At 46.7% G+C, this 17,328-nt stretch overlaps 1 protein-coding gene across 1 annotated transcript in view; it reads right to left on the bottom strand.

Annotated features, from left to right (window-relative positions):
* MARCHF10 (membrane associated ring-CH-type finger 10) overlaps positions 1 to 17,328 on the bottom strand; it is an 84,649-nt gene that overhangs the window by 12,385 nt on the left and 54,936 nt on the right. The window contains exons 5-7 of the mRNA XM_081218560.1: positions 15,196 to 16,609; positions 9,867 to 10,045; positions 6,837 to 6,946 (exon numbers count right to left, since the gene is read on the bottom strand). Coding sequence (XP_081074686.1) covers positions 6,837 to 6,946; positions 9,867 to 10,045; positions 15,196 to 16,609 — 1,703 coding nt within the window. The remainder of the gene's footprint in view (positions 1 to 6,836; positions 6,947 to 9,866; positions 10,046 to 15,195; positions 16,610 to 17,328) is intronic.

Genomic DNA, 17,328 nt, shown 5'->3' with positions numbered 1-17,328 from the left:
TTGTCACAGCGTTCAGGGAAATCATTTACTTTTTATGACTCCATAAGACCCGGAGGCATGCAGATGGGAAAATATCCACTAATGTTTTCTGCAGATCATTTGAAAAGTCACTTCCAGCAGATTGTGTCTCTTCTCTGGTCTGTGGGAGGGAACCTGTTACTCGGTGCCATAAATCTCACTGGCCCGGCTCCTTTATGTGTGCCCTTTGCAGAGCCTGTGATGCTGGACAAAAGGGCCAGGCCAGCCAATCGGTGCAGGCATTTCATAGTCAGCTCAGAGTCATCCTTTATCCTCGGAGCCACAAGTGGGAGGGATTTGTTATCAGAAAGAGTTCCGTCCATGGTATTTGTTCCGTAAGGGCAGAATGCGCTCGTTTTTGGAGCGTTATTTACTGGAGCTGCTCCCTCCCCTCCCCGCCCCAACCCAGCTGCATCACCCTTTGCTGCCCACATGCAGCAGCAGAGGTGGGGATGGGCGTTGGGAGCCTTCCACGGGAGGGAGAGGCATGGGAAGCAGTGGACAGGGGCTCGGCAGCGCTCAGCCCACCTGCCAGATGTTTTTCTTCCTATTCTCCTGGCCCTTCATTTTGTTAAAATTCACTTCAGTCAAGAGATTTGCTATGGGTGGAAATTCTCCACAATCCGCTCGAAGAAACAGACAGGCTGGCTGAACGTTCTGTCAAGTCTTCAGATATGTTCATGGGATGCTCCCAGGAGTGAAGGTGATTAGGTGACTGCGTGTGTCCGAGGACATCTGTCTGAGGCCAAGATGGAGCGAGCCAGGCCTGTGCTTCTGAGCAATGACAGCCAGAGGCCCTCAGAGCCCCTCCCATGCGGCAGGGCCAAGATGGCAGGGGCACGTCTCCGTCACAGAGGGGGCCTGGGCCCCCAGAATAGGCAGCCTTGGGCCACCATGCCCTGCGATATTGGGCAGACTTTTAACTGTGCATGGACAAAGGGACTCCATGTATAAACGGGGAGAAGTAGCCTCTGTTCTGCCTGTTTCTCAAGGCATTATGGTAAAATGAGCTAATACGAGTAGACATGGTATTTCGCAAAACTGAGGAAACATCCAACAAGACGCAAGAGCTAAAGCTAGGATTCAGGGCAAGGACCACACGTGCCTTGCCTGCTCCTGTGCTCCTAGCCCATGCCTGGTATATGGTATGTGCTCAATAAATATATGCACAGATGAAAGAATGAGGAAAAAATGTATAATTTTGGACCAGTGATGACTGACTATTGACTCTAGTGGCCCCAACTTTAACATGTATCAGAATTACTGAAAAGGCCTTTTAAAATGCAGTTGCTGGGCGCCCCTTTCCCCAGATTCTTGTTCAGTGGGTCTGAGTGGGGCCCAAGAATGTGCATTTCTAATGAATTCCTCGGTGAGGCTATTGCTAGTGGTCTGGGGACCACCCATCTTTGAGAACCCCTGCTTTAAAGTAAGGATCAACAGTTGGTAGCCTGTAAGCTGAATCTGGCCTGTGGATGTGCTCTGTCTGGAAGGAAGGAAGGACGGAAGGACAGACATGAACTTCCTCCGTGGGAGAGAGTATTCGCAATTTTGTCACAATGGCCACCACTCCCAATTGATGCCACTTGGGAGATTCTGATCATTTGTTATCTGCCTGGCCTCTATGGCATTTGAGTGTACAATCTGTGGCCTAAACTTTTCTTAAACCTGTTTTCTCCTGGTCCATTTTGCAACCTGGAATGTTCCTTGGAGCTCTACCTGTTGCCATCCAGGAGTTAGTTCTTCCTTCCACTCAGAAACCAAATCAACCAACCAGTCAATCAAGCATGAGTCCCACATCCAGGTTAAAGAGCCCACACATGGGAAGATGTGGAGTTGCTTCACGGGCAGCACTGCTGGGAGGTGGGCGGTGGGTGTGGAACGCCTGCTGGGCTGAATTTTCAGGCATCTTTTTTGTTTTTTTTTTTTTGCAGTACGTGGGCCTCTCACTGTTGTGGCCTCTCCCGTTGCGGAGCACAGGCTCCGGACACGCAGGCTCAGCGGCCATGGCTCACGGACCCAGCCGCTCTGCGGCATGTGGGATCTTCCCGGACTGGGGCACGAACCCGTGTCCCCTGCATCGGCAGGCGGACTCTCAACCACTGCGCCACCAGGGAAGCCCTCAGGCATCTTTGAGTTAGGGCGGGGGTGAACTGCTGCCAGCCAGTGACTGGACCACTAGATGCCCGTAGCCCAAGGTGCTTAGTCCAGGTCTTGGGGCCGCCCCGGCTGCTTTAGCCTCAGGGGGCCGCTCTCCAGACCTATAGGAGCTCCTAATCTAGCTGCTCAAAGTCTGGTAACAAGCCTTGACCCTACGGGGCCCAAGGGAACTGCTCAGTGTCTGAGAGATGGAGGGATAATCGGATTTCAGTGTTAGAGGCCACGGGCAGCAATGAACCAAACCAGGAAAACATACACTAATCCAAGCCCATGCACACCTCAGAGGCCATTGAGAGTTCTGACTGGGCGCCTGCTGGGTGTGTCCACAGTCTGTGGTCAGAGGCTGAGGGAGGTGTCTGTCTCCCACATGAGTAGAGGGTTTTGCCCTCAAGAGCCTCTGCGTGGAGGGCTCACTCCTCTTTTTCCTCTCCGGTCTTAAATGGCTCTTCTGTGGGGAGGGTCTCTCTGGTCCTGAGAGCAGGTCAGGCCTCTCTGTGCTGTGTCCACAGCTGCTTGTCCACCCCCTGCTCTGATCCTCCCACACCAGGGTCACTGCCTGCTGATCCACTTCCCCACTATACGGCAGTGACTGTGTTGACCTTGGGCATTGCTGTATCTCCCAGCACAGTATCTGGCATACAGCAGGCACTCAACATGTGTCTTAAAAGTTAATGAGTTAAACTTCTATGTTATGTGTATTCTTCCACACTTAAAAAAAAAAAATTGACCCCTGGTCCCATCCCAGACTAATTAAATCAGAATCTCCAGGGCTGAGCCTAGGCATCAGTATTTTAATAGAAAAAAAAAAAAAAGACATGCAGCTAAATGTTGATTTCAGTTATGGGAGACTTTTGTGTGTTTGTGATTTTTATAACTAAGGAAAAGCAAAAAAAATCTAAATGTGAAAAATGCACAAGAAAATAAGTTAGTGAGTTAGTTTGCTAGTTAGTGAGTTGAGGTTAAGTGCAGGCCAGCCTGAGTGGAAACCAGTTCTAAGCCTCTTCTGGTTTTGACCCTCTCTTGGTACATGTCTGCATTTGGCATCAGCTACCCCACTTCTCAAGAAGGGAACCCATTTGCCAAGGAGTGAACGGCATTGAGGGTTGGCTAAGAGGGCCCAGAGGAGCCAGGGTTTGGGAGTTGGAGGAAGGGCCTGGACCTCAGAAGCACAGGTGTGCACATCAACCTCCTGGTCAGGCCAAGGGTCTCCCACCTGGGGACGAGCGGAGATTGTATTCCATCCTTGTTATCTTTGTGCTAGATGACAGTTACTCTGGTCTTCATCCATGGAGAGTTTCTGAACTTGTCAAAGTCACACTTCCCTAGTGTCTCAAGTTTAACTCAGACTGTTAGCAAACAGACACCACTGAATTCACCACGGGCCATCGGAACAATCAGAACTGCTGTAAAAGTGTGAGCCGAACTGCTTTCCATCAGCAGATAAATATTGCACATTGGTTCTTGGGACCTTTGTTCTCCCACCAGGGTGGGTCTGTCAAGCTAGTTTCTTTCTGTGATTATAATGAAGGGCCTTTTCAAAAGGCTTTGACAGCCTGTCAAGTTCTCACTGAAACTAATTTGAACTCTCTTCTGCTTCTATGTCGTGTAATTACTGTGCTGGATATTTTCCATTTTCCCCTCCAGATACACTTTCCACCCTGTTCTGTGGCCCATCATTGGCTGATCTCAATGGATTGCATTAACTAGGCCCCCTTGTCCTCTGGCTCCCCACTGGGTTCAGCCAATGGGAGACCCTAGCTGGAGACCAGAGGGCAGGAGAAGAGAGAGGGGCTGGGGTAGTTATTCCCCTCGTCCCCTCTCTGCTGGGCAGTGGTGTGGCCATGGCAGCTTTCCCCTACTGAAGGTCGCAGGCTGGTGGTGACTCTCTCCTGTAGCCACAGCCCTCCTGATCCTGATAACTGCCCCCTCCCCTTGTCACTCAGGCCTAGGAGTGGTCAATTGCTGGTCCCAGAGTGCCTAATCATTCCGTGTTGCTCTTTTACTATCCACATTTTGGCCCTTCATTCAGCTCTCATCACTTGCCCCTTGTGCATGTGCCACCATCTCTTTCCTGCCCAGACCGTGGCTGACACGATTACTTTCACGGTTCTTTTTAGAATGTGCTCATAGCCCATTCTCTCAGCTGGTAGGATGCAGTGAGGCCGAGGTTACAGGTATGACCCCTGTGGGGGCCAGTTGGCTTTGTTCCGTGATGGATTCTGGCTCGGTCCTGGTACCCTTAGCCTTTCTCCCTTGAGTCCAAAGAGGTCAGGCATCTCTGGGGCTGTAATATGACGGTTCTCATTCACCAAGAATCTTCTCTGCTCAGGCACTGTCTTAGGTGATGTACTGGGGTCTTTTCCTCCATCCAATCCTTCAGGGTAGGAATTATCATCCCCCACTTCCTACAGATGAGAGAACTGAGATATCCAGAGTTGGTGGTGTAGTTTCCTCAAGGTCACAGGGCCACGTGGGGGAAGGGAACAGGATTTAGGTTCACATCTTAGTCAAAGTTGGTGTGCTTTTCGGCGGGGTGGGCTGCCTCGGGCTACATGCATGCACACATTTTTGTGCAACTGGAAAAAGCTGTTGTTAGAGAGCCAGTTCTACAAGTGCCACTGGTGAGCAGCAGTATGTGGTGGCGGCGGCAGCTTCGCAGACGGAGAACGAGGTGAAAATGCTTGGGACCAACAGGGGTCTCTACTAGACAAGGCTTTCCCCGGGGCTGCATGGAGGTGGTGATGCCTGCAGAATATCCTGGTGGGATTCGGGTAACCCGGACTTGCCTGGTCTTGTCCTTCCCGGGAAGTCCTGCAGGCTTCACTCCCTGAAATAATCTATTCTTTGAAATGACCTCAGAGAAGCTGTCTGCATCTAGCTGGCACCCTGACCTCAGGCACTTAGAGGGCCTGGTTCCTTTCAGTTGTTTGACTGCAGCATCCTCAGGGTCCAAGAATGTGAGCCGTTTCTGTTTCTCATCTCAGGTCTCAGTGCCTGGGGGTTACGACTGAGTGGTTTGAGACCCCCAGGCCTCAAAATGTAGGGACTCAACATACTGAATTGTTTTCTCAGGAAACTACTTTTTTCTTCCTTTCTCTCCACCTCCCTCCCCTCGACTTCCTGACGCCCAATCTTCAAGGCCGGGATGGCGTTATGTCCATTATATCACACTTATTGGTTGTGCTGCTCAAACCGCCATTCTTTTCTTCCTTCCCTCCTTCCCTTCTCTCTCTCTCTCTCTCTCCTTCCCTCCCTTTCCTTCCTTCCTTTCCTCCTTTCTTCCTTTCTTGTCTAGCAACCTTAGGATTTTAAAAAGGTAACTACAGGATTGCCCACACTCACGGGCACCATTTTGACTCAGCTGTGCTTTTTGCAAAAAAAAAGGTCTGGATACAGAGAGGCTGATGATCTGAAAGCCAAAGTGACTCCTCTGAAGAGTGACATTTTAGTTGCTAACAATGATTTTATAGTTTTTAAATTATGTGCTTTATAGTCGTGATTATTAATCACGGTTTCCCTAATTGTGTGATGAGGGAGGTCAGTCTTCAATTTTAATGGTAATGATGGGCTCTTTTCTTTTGATAAATATCTATTGACTGCTTATATGGTGCAAGGCATCTTCCAGATCAGCACCACCCAGTAGAAACACAATATGAGCCACCAATGCAAGCCATATATATGTAACCTGAAAATTTCTAGGAGCCACATTAAAGTAGTAAAAAGAAACTGGTGAAATTAATTTCAATAATATATTTTATTTAACCCAATATATTTTAAATGTTATCATTTATTTATGTGATATTTTACTCTTTTTTTTTTATACTGAGCCTTTGAAATTTGGTGTATAACACGGCACATCTCAACTGGAAGTAACCACTTGTTCGTGAGCTACCTGTGGCTTGTGGCTTCTATATTGGGCAGTACAGCTCTAAATAGAAGATTGTTTGCCTGAGAATTGGGCAGTGAACTATCATCCTGGGCATAAATCACCTTCCCACCTAAGGTTAACTCCTTCACAGTATTAGAACTTCAATCCAAATGCCCCAGGAGAATTAATTAATGAGGTGTTAAAAAGCACCTTTTTAACCAGTAGGGGAATTCCCTGGTGGTCCAATGGTGAGGACTCGGTGCTTTCACTGCTAAGGACCCGAGTTCAATCCCTGGTCGGGGAACTAAGATCTCACAAGCCGAGCAGCACAGCCAAAAAAAAAAAAAGCACACAGTAGGTGCTTACTACATGTTTTTAAACCTTGAGCAAAGCAGTTCCTTGTCACCCCAGAGTTACTTGATATATAAATTGGAGACTATTTCCTCCAAGACCCTAATTTTTTTCTCTTGCTATTAAATTATTTCAGCAAATTTGGGCATGAAGCTTGCCAGACTATTCCTATTTCCGTGTGTCCAGTCAGCTACTGTAGCTTCCTACTTTGTCCCTGACAGCAGTGGGACCTCAGCCCAGGGCAACCAAGTCTTCCAACCCTCCAGTGGTCCAATTTAGTAACAGACCTTCTCAGAGAAGTGAGCTAAATTAGGAGACTCCCAGACTCACCCCCTGCACAGGGCTTCTACGTTCCTTGTATCAGGGAAAGAGTTTCTTCCTGCCTTGTGCCTCTACCCGACTCTAGCCTATGGACCCCAGAGTGGGTGTGAGCAGCTCTTACCCAGGAGTGCAGGTAATTCTGGTAGAACTCGGTCACATTAAAATCATCCAGGTCGACCAGCAGGCTTTGTTTACACATCTCACAGGTCTTCACGGTGTCAAGATTTGCTCCTTAAATTAAAAAATTTTGTTACATGTAACCCTTTTGGTGTTGACATTTTGCGAGCGAATTTGTGTGTGTGTTAGGAATTCTGAGTTTCAGTGGCCTTTTTAAAAGTCAGTCAGTTTTCTTTTCTTCAGGTTCCAGGTAGAAAATGACCTTGAACCCGAGATCCAAAAAATTTCCTTTGTCATCATTTTCATTATTATGCAAGCTTCCTGTGAGTGAAATTCCCAGGAATTTCACCTGTTTTAAATAACAGGTCTTGCTTTCTGTTTAAATATAAACATATTGGCTCATAAAGTTAGAATTACTACATGGAGGCTGAGAGTCGGTAACACAAGTGTTTGCCAGAAGAGTGAATATTGTGTCTATGTTACTGTTGTTTTTCCTGGCGGATCTAACACTGGTCCAAGCAAATAAATTAGTAAGGACCAAATTGATGGCAGAAGCTATCCTCGATCTGTGGCTTAAAAATCTGTCTTTAGGGCCTCCCTGGTGGCGCAGTGGTTGAGAGTCCGCCTGCCAATGCAGGGGATACGGGTTCGTGCCCCGGTCTGGGAGGATCCCATATGCCGCGGAGCGGCTGGGCCCGTGAGCCATGGCCGCTGAGCCTGCGCGTCCGGAGCCTGTGCTCCGCAACGGGAGAGGCCACAGCAGTGAGAGGCCCGCATACCGCAAAAAAAAAAAAAAAAAAAAAAAATCTGTCTTTACTCCTGCCCAGGCGACTTGCTGCCTGAGAAGGGTGAGGGGCTCTGGGGCCATGTGTGGGCACTGGTATGGCAGTATCTGGGGCCAATGCTTGAGCCTGAGTTCAGCCTCATTTGGGAAAAGAAAGAGGAGAAGTCTTCCTTTGTTGCTGGTTTGTTGGGTTTTTTTTAAAACGTGAATTCTAGATCAGCACTTTTTCCTCTGCTTATCCTATTCCCCAATGCAAAAGTGGAAGATGCAGATCTGTGGCTGTTATGTCTAAGCAAGCATGTTGCCATATGCCCTTTCCCCCTGGTGTAGGTGCTGCATTTTGGCTAATGATGTACTAGTGTTTATTTTATACATTAGAAAACAGAGGACTGGGAATTCCTTGGCGGCCCAGTGGTTAGGACTCTGCACTTCCACTGCAGGGGGCCCCGGGTTCAATCCCTGGTTGGGAACTAAGATTCCACAAGCCAAGAGGTGCGGCCAAAAAAAAAAAAAAAAAAGAAAAGAAAACAGAGGACAAATCAGTTACTTGAGTTTATTTGGTAAAGATAGGGTTTGTGCGGTTTTATACCCAGTTCTATTTTTCCCCACTGGGGATACAATGAAGTAGTAAATACTAGAGAATTTCAAAAGACAAGGATGAACAGTGATCCCTTATCTGCATTTTGTTGACTTGATTTTTTTTTTTTTAAAAGCATCATTCTATAATACTTAAGGCTACGGAAGGTCCCATGTGTCCTCCAATCTAATCCTGCCAGATCACACCCAGACCAGCATTAGCATTTACAAGCATTTAGCAGTACTTTCATCACACATCTCATGAGTAATTTTTTCTGTGCTAGATGTTTAATTAGCCCAAATTTCTCATAAGATAAAGCATTGCACAGCATAGTCATTAGTGGCTGAGATCCACTTGTTCCTCGCTCTCTGAAGGGCTGGGTACCCTGCTCACTGTGTGGAGATGCATTTAAGTAGCTCAGGCAGTGGGCGCTCCTACATTTCTCCTGCAGACGTGGAGAAAGGGCCTCAGGGAGGAGACAGTTAACCAGATCATCCTGCGTGTTCATTGCCTGATTAAATGGTGTGCTGTGCTTGGTGAGGGGGCGTGGTGACACGCCACAGGGACAGGGTCAAGTTCTAGGTCTCCTGGGCTGTCTGGCACAATGATAACCAAGCAGGAGAACATGGAGGAGGAGAGAAACAGCATCTGGCTCTGGGGTAGAAAGTTTTCAGAGAGGGGAGTCTAAAAGCCTTAGGTCTTTTTGAAGCGTAGTGTTCTTTGCATTGGCGTCCTATTTTTTTTTTTTTGCACGGTACGCGGGCCTCTCACTGTTGTGGCCTCTCCCGTTGCGGAGCACAGGCTCCGGACGCGCAGGCTCAGCGGCCATGGCTCACGGGCCCAGCCGCTCCGCGGCATGTGGGATCCTCCCGGACCGGGGCACAAACCCGTGTCCGCTGCATCGGCAGGCGGACTCTCAACCACTGCGCCACCAGGGAAGCCCTGGCGTCCTATTTTTTGTTGTTGTTGTTATTCAAGTTGCTCTTGTTCCTAAATGTTTTGAAGAAACCTCCTGTTCTCTGCCAAGAAAACTATAGCCGACCTACTGACATGGCTATATTTAGGTTATAACCTCCCTCGGGAGTTGAGAACGGGGTTTCACACCCAGTTACAAAATCTGTTAAAGACAGAGCTGACAAAATGAGCACAATGGGACTCTCTTTATCTAATATGGCGGTAGAAAAATCAGATCAGTGCTCTTTTCCTTGCTGCAAAAGGGCAGCTGGGCTCAGCTTCTAGGTGCTACCCCACCCCCTCCCCCCAAGTAAAAGGAAGCAGAACTGGTCTGTCTACCAGCTGCTGTGGCCTCTGGGTGCTTGCTGAGACCCAGCCATAGACCCAATTCTAGTTTCCTTCCTCCTGGGAGGCAAACTTAGCATCTCTGCTCAGGCCTCGAGCAGGGGTAAAATTCAACAGCACGTTCCAGGATTCTTCCCTGAGCCTTGAAAACAAAACAAAACAAAACAAAACAAAACAAAACAAAACAAAACTCATTTCCCTCCCGTAATCTGAAGGCAGCTTAGTCCTGCTCCTGTCCTTCGGGCTCTGTAAGCAAGAGCCCCGTTCCCCGCGAGCGACTGCTGCCCTGAGCTGTCGTCAAGGCTGCACGTCCCACAGGGCGGCGCCTCGTGTTAAGTACGCGGCACGTGTGTCGTCCCGCCTCTCCCACCTACCTGATGTAATTCTCGCTTTCAGCCATCTTTTCAGGCACTCCGAATGGACAAACCGCAGGCTTCCCACGCAGCCGCACGGCTCCACGAGGGGATTGGCGGGGGAACCCCCGGCTATCTGACAGATGCGACACAAGTCTCCCTCCTCCTTCGAGTCCTCCTCCGAGTCCTCCTCCAGGAGGCTAAGTGGAAAACAAGCCCTCATCACCAGGAGTCTACACGTTTGCAGTTTCCGCAAGTACCAGTTCCCAGAGCGTAGGGTGGGTCGGGGAGGAAAAGGGAGCCATCCCCACCCCCGCACCCCCATGCCGTCCTGGGGGCTAACCCACTGCTCCCTTTGACCCTGCTGAAGACTCTTCCCGGTATGATGGTTACTGATAACAGGGTCAGGGATTCTTTTTCTTTTCTTTTCTTTTTAGGCCGCAGCAGGCAGGTGGTAGAGGTATTTTTAATTTTTTTTAATTTCCTTTTTTTTTAGGCCACACCCCGCAGCCTGTGGGATCTTAATTCCCTCGCCAGGGATCGAAGCCCGCCCCCGCTGTAGTGGAAGCGCGGTGTCTAAACCACTGGACCATCAGGGAAGTCCCTAGGTTCACGATTCTTAAGTCAGGCTCCTTTGCAGTTATTGATCCGTGTGAGCTAACCAGGAGCACCAGCGCTCCTATCACACATCCAAAGGCTGGGAAAGAGCTCCAGAGGGAAACTGAGCCGGAGGCTAGGAGCTCTTCTCCCCGCCCCCGCCAGGACCTGGCTTTGAGGTTTGCTTCTAAAACTTGTGAGTTTGATGACTTTGGACAAGGTGCTTGAGCTTCCCAGGTCTCTGTTGCCACATGTGTAAAGCCATGATAGTCTGACTACTGCTGCTCACTTATAGGGTCATGGGGCGGCCTGGAGAGGGTGATGAGGGTGAACCTGCTGTGCAGACAATAAAGTGCATCTGGAGTCTGGTAAGGTATTGGCATGTGGAGACCACTCAGTAGATGCTGGTTGGGATGAGTGATGAACCAGTGAACTTGGACGTGAACTCACCAGTAACTCAACCCTTGCCAATAAACTATGCCAACATTCCAGAATATAAGCTGCTGGAATGTGATGAAGATGGAATTAATGAAAATGTGAGCGAACATATTTGTGTTTCATAAATGGTGAGTCAAGAATAGCTGGTTGATGTTTCTGTAGGGAGGCTTTTGAGGAATCTAAGGCTAATTTTTTATTCTTTAGAATCCTCGTGGGCCTAGGGACTCTCTGGTCAAGGAAAGCAAAACTGGCTAGAGACTAAAATCAAAGGAGAGGAAGAAATGGACATTACTCTGGATATAGGAGTGTATGCTCAGTGTCTTAAAAGAGTTTTCTCCCCAAGAAAGGGAAGTTCAATGAACAGGAACAGAATTATACTATCTCACGGTGGACACAAACAAAAGAGCAGATGCGCCATGTTTACCAAAGGAAGACTCAATGTCTCCAAGATGTCAGTTCTCCCCCAAATAATCTATAGATTCAATGCCATTCCAACGAACATCCCCAAAAGCTGATTTTTAAATGTATATAGTCAAGGACTCTTAAGGAACAAAGTGGGGAGGGAGGCTTTTGCACTTATAAACTTATAAAGCTTCAGTCATTGAGGTGGTGTGCCTTAGGGAAAAACAACAACAACAACAACAAAAAACAGAACAGACAGAACAGAGAGCCCTGAGACAGACTTATATATTTATAGTTATGTTATATGACAGCTGTGGCTCTGCAGGGGAAAGATCCTGGGACAAATTGGTATTCACAATGCATACCTCACACCACAAATTAAACATCACACTTAAGTCCAAAATTCATTTCACATGAAGTCCTAAGCGTGCACAGGAAAACTGTAGAGATTTTGGAAGAAAATAGGAAGAATGTCATAATGACCCCAGGTTAGCAAAGGATTTCTTAATCAAGACAACAAGGTACAAATCACAATCTGTAAAGAAGATGGATACAGTTGGCTACATTAAAATTAAGAATTTATTTTCATTAAAAAACATCAAGAAAGAGGAGAGACAAACTACAAATTGAGAAAAGATATTTCCAACACATAACTGTCAAAGAATCAGATTAATAGCCAGACTATATAAAGGATTTTTTTTTTTTTTTTTTTTTTTTTTTTTGCGGTACGCGGGCCTCTCACTGCTGTGGCCTCTCCCGCTGCGGAGCACAGGCTCCGGACGCGCAGGCTCAGCGGCCATGGCTCACGGGCCCAGCTGCTCCGCAGCATGTGGGATCTTCCCGGACCGGGGCATGAACCCGTGTGCCCTGCATCGGCAGGCGGACTCTCAACCACTGCACCACCAGGGAAGCCCTATATAAAGGATTTTTAAAATAAAAGAAAAATATTCTAAAAGAAAAATGGGCAGAAGACATAGATAAGCATTTTATAGAAGAAGAAATAGAAATGGTCGTTTAACATTTAAAAGAGCCAACAGGGACTTCCCTTGTGGTCGAGTGGTTAAGACTCCCTGCTCCCAATGCAGGGGACACAGGTTCGATCCCTGATCAGGGAACTAAGATCCCGCATGCCACACAACGTGGCCAAAAACAATTTAAAAAGAGCCAACAGAACACCTAACCTTATTAACAGTCATGAAAATGTAAATTAAAGCCACGGTATCATTTTACTCCCGTGCGACTGGTGACAATTTGTAAAGCCAGTCAATACAAGTGCTGACAAGGCTGGACAACAGTATACATCACTGTTGAGACAATACATTGGCATTACTTGTATGGTGGAAGCTGTGCTACCCGCCAGTCCAGCAAGTCCACTCCTGCATAAATATCCCAGAGAACTCTTCCCATGTGCACCAGGAGACGTTTACAAGAATGTTCATGCAGCACTGTGTACAGAAAACAGTGAAGGACCCAAATGTCCATCGACAGGAGAATGGCTAAATTGTCTGTAGTGGTGAAAGCAAATGCATTAAAGCCCCAAAAATATCAACCAGGATGCATCTGGCTAATGATGTAAGGGGAAAAAGCAAGACACGGTAGAACAGATATTCCACTTCTAGGGACCTCAAAAATAATAGTAACATTTCTACAGAGTTCAAAAATATATACAATGTGTTGTTTAGGAATACATATGCTCATATAGTGAAGCCATAAAGCAAAAAATCTTCCAACAACAAGAAACTAAAAAGCAAAGGAATGATAATTGCAATGCAAGAATGATTTCCAGAGGGTTTAGGGGGTTGGGAGGGAGGAGATGAAGGAGGGAGATGAGGAGATAGGGTGAGTGAGGGGCTCCCAAGCTCCAGTGATGTTCTATTCGCTGGAAGGTGGGCACAGGGATGCCCGGGTTTTGTTCTGCTTCTAATTCTCTAGAGTGTGCGTATGTTATATGCTTATTTGTATGTATCAAGCTAACTAATCAAGCGAACATTTTAAAGAGTGTAAGTGGCATTGAGAAATGGACTTGAAATCTTAAAATAAGGCATATTATAAAATATGAACCAGTGTTTACTAAAAGTTGCATTTATATGCAAAGATAAAAGACTGGAAAGAGTTTTTCACAGTGCTTTTCTCTGGATTATAGGGTTATTGGTGATTTTTAAGTTTATATTTTTAATATTTCCTAAAATGAATAATTTTGAAATAATGAGAAAAGCATAAGGTTTATTGTATACAGAAAAAAGAGAGTGTCTGATAAGCAAAGTACACAAATAGTAGCTGTTTAATGCATGACTACACCTAGAAGTGGGTACATTTTTAAAAGAAGTCATTTTTAGCCCGAAGGCATTGCTTTGGGATGGTGGAGGTCCAGACCCCTGCCAAGTGGGTTTGAAGAGTATTTTTGGGTAGGTGAGGATGGATGGGCGCTGAGACCTTTTGGCCCTTAACCCTGGGTCAGTCTTTTGGTAGTTTGTTTGATATGGGAAAAAAAAAGTTGCTGCTAACAAGGAAATTACTTCATTCCTGCAGTCGGATGATAGACAGGAGTGTGTGAGCATTCTAGGTCGTATCTTTTCCTCCTTTTTGCATTCAAATTCATTGCCATGGAATTTTCCCACTTACAGATGAATATCAGTGGGACAATTAATGACCCAGTGAGCCATAGTAACACAAAAAAGAGGGCTCGCATCCAAAGAATCACTTTCCAGATCAGTAAGCCAATATCAGGGCATGGTAACACCTATCATAAATTAAATGGTCAAATCCTGACATGGTGTTTAACGACAGCTTTAAAAAGTATTGCTTTTCATAGTTGTGAAATATCCCCAAATCATCTCACAAGAAAGGAGAGATCAAAGAAAAGAGCAATTCAAAAAAGATCTTATTTCTCTCTTTCTTGTGCATGAGAAGCAGCACAAAAAATGGAAGCAGTGGTCACCCCAGCGTGGCCCTTCAGAGAACTGAGGTAGCTATGGCAACTGTTTGAGACCGGCCTTTTAATTTGGAAGGTTCAAATTCTAGAACTATTGGTTGGATTTGCGCAGAGCTCATGGGGGAGAGCTGGTGAACTTCCAAGTGCTGAATGGCTCCTTCTCTGGGGAGATAACCATTTTGTAAAAAAAATCTTGGTTCCTAATTGCTAGGGGGAAAGGGAAGCCCTATGTAGAAGTCAGAAACCCTTGGGACTTCCCTGGCGGTTCAGTGGTTAAGACTCCATGCTTCCACTGCAGGGGGCACGGGTTCGATCCCTGGTCGGGGAACTAAGAAACTAAGCTGCAAGGTGCGGCCAAAAACAAAAAAGCAAACCCCAAAACCCTTATATTTGGGAAAACTTGCCTTTTATTTTCTTTGTTTTTAAATTATTTATTTATTTTTTATTGGAGTATAGTTGCTTGCCTTTCTTAAAGTTACGGTATTCAAGGCAAAAAAAACACTTTGGGGATACTGAAGAAGTTGGGCTGGAACACCCAACGTTTCTTTGTAGAGACGTATATTTTATTTTATTTTATTTTATTTTTGTGTGTGTGTGTGTGGTACGCGGGCCTCTCACTGTTGTGGCCTCTCCCGTTGCGGAGCACAGGCTCCGGACGCGCAGGCTCAGCGGCCATGGCTCACGGGCCCAGCCGCTCTGCGGCATGTGGGATCTTCCCGGACTGGGGCACGAACCCGCGTCACCTGCATCAGCAGGCGGACTCTCAACCACTGCGCCACCAGGGAAGCCCGAGACATATATTTTAAAAGCAACAAACTAGACAATTTTCTTGACAGAAGAAATCATGAAACCGTCAAGGAAGGGCCTCCCTTGACATAGAATCCCCATGACCCTTTAAGGAAAGCACTGTTTATTTTGGTATTAGAGAAATAGAATTTAGAAATATATATGTATATTCATATAATTATGAAAACTCCTTACCTTTCTTGTAAGTTCTTGAGTTTCTCAGCGTATGCCTTTGTTTTAGTGGCTTCCTTTTCATCGGGGACGCCAGGGACCTCCATGCTGCTCCCATTGTCATTTTGATTTGGGAACTCAGACACTGCATAGAAAGTAAAAGGTATATTTTCTTGCAGGGACCTGGGCACGTGCAAGTGGTCTTGTAAATTTCTTCCTGATGGAGAGGAGCTGGAAGACTCCACCAAGGACAAACTGCTTTGAGGATTTAGTAAGAGATCTTCTGTATGTAATGGAGCCTCCTGAGATTGGCTTGTTGAAGTAATATCTTCTCCCCTGACATCAAATTCCTGCACACTGTTTACAGGAAAATAACTGTGGTTTTCAGCACTGGCAAACAGATTCCTATTTCTAGTGGCGGACAGTGGTTGACGAACATTAAACCTGGAGCTTCCCTCTGAGTCTGAACTGGGAGCTAAGGTCGATGATGTGGACAGGTCTATTGGAGCATCGTCTCTCAGAGCAGAATGCATGAATGATCCTGGAGTGTTATAGGATGAACTCATTGATGATCTTGGAGCTGTTGGTCTACCAGCAAGAAAACAGCCAAGAGGATTATTAGACTCACTTAAATGGGCTTGCCAATCTCTTTCATAGTCATGGGTTCCAGGCCTGTCTTCCATAGAAGTAACATCACGAAATACATTTTCAGCATTAAGGTCATCCTCCAGACTGCTTCCGGATTTGGTGTCCCATGAACGAAAGGTCTTCTCATTTTCACTGTTGCTGCTGTCTTTCTCTTTAGCAGACCCCCCATCAGGCCGCCCAGGGTCTTGGAATCTCCCTTGCCAGATGGAAGGCTGCCCTGTCCCTAGCTGCATTGCACTACTAATTCTTAATGAGCCATGACTGGACTCACTTCTTCTTACAGAATTCACTCTGCAATTTGCAGGATTTTCTTCAAAACTTTTATTTTTGGCCTGAGTGGCCGATGTCCCAAGAAATCTACTTCTCTTATGATTGGAAGGAGAATGGAGCAGGTGCATGCCAGCCAACAAAAGTTCTTCCTCTACATGAGTTTCCTCTTCAGTGTCATCATTTTCTCCTCTAGAGTTTGAGGATAAAACGGAATAAAAATCTTCATCTCTGAACCGAAACATCGTTCTTCTTGGCCCTCCCAAGGTGGTAGTTACGAGTGGTGGCCCCAAGGACTTGGTCAACTCTCGAGGACTGTTTGTTCCTCGGAAGGCCTGGGATAGGGCTGGGTGTGGTTCCTTCTGGGAGAGAGCGCTCAGGTCTCTTTTTCTGGCTCTGTTGCGGGTATTCTCCATCACTGTTATTGGCTGTGAGGATGGAACCAAGTTTCTTCTCTCTCGAGTTGGCCTCTTCAGCTTGGTGTCACTTGTCCACACGTGACCTTCTTGTTGAACGATTGGATCTGTATTGAGAAAAGATAAGCTTATCATTTTGCTGTACGTGCTCACAGATGAGAGACCTCTAACACCAAGGGTGAGGGTCCCATAAGGCAACAAACAAGCCCTGGAGAGGAAAACGGGCATGGTTAAAATGACTGGAGGTACTGAAGGAGTATGGGAGAGTTAGTTTCAGTTTACCGCGTATGAACTCTCTTTTGTTTTTGTTTCTTTTTTTTTTTGGCTGTGCTGTGTGGCATGTGGGATCTTGGTTCCCTTACCAGGGATCGAACCCTTGCCCTTTGCAATGGAAGCACCGAGTCTTAACCACTGGACCGCCAGGGAAGTCCCTATGAACTCTCTTTTGTACACTTGTGGAGCTCAGGTTGGTCCTGGAGCAGCACAATGACCCTGAGGATACAGATCCTTTCTGCAGACGCTCTGGGAAGACTGTCGAGCCCCAGGTCAGTCAGGGCTGCTGATGGGTAAAATCTCTCAAATGATGGTTTTCATACCAGTATTTACTGAGAAGGAAAACCAACACTCCAGGAATGACTTAACTACAAAACCCACCAGTGCTTTCTCATCCCAGTTTGTTCAACGTACATTCAGGACACTCCTGCTTCACGTACAGCTTTACCAAACATTGAGAAACGTACAGTCTACTCTGGCAGGTTGGGAGGAAAGCTCTAGAAGCTGCTGCCCAGTTAAATTGATGATCATGGTTACATTTACTACTCAGTGC

Source organism: Mesoplodon bidens, assembly GCF_964165515.1.
Source record: "Mesoplodon bidens genome assembly, chromosome: 19".
NCBI classification, from domain to species: Eukaryota; Metazoa; Chordata; class Mammalia; order Artiodactyla; family Ziphiidae; genus Mesoplodon; species Mesoplodon bidens.
The sequence above is the reverse complement of the archived record's forward strand: the minus strand, read 5'-3'. Positions and strand labels throughout refer to the sequence as shown.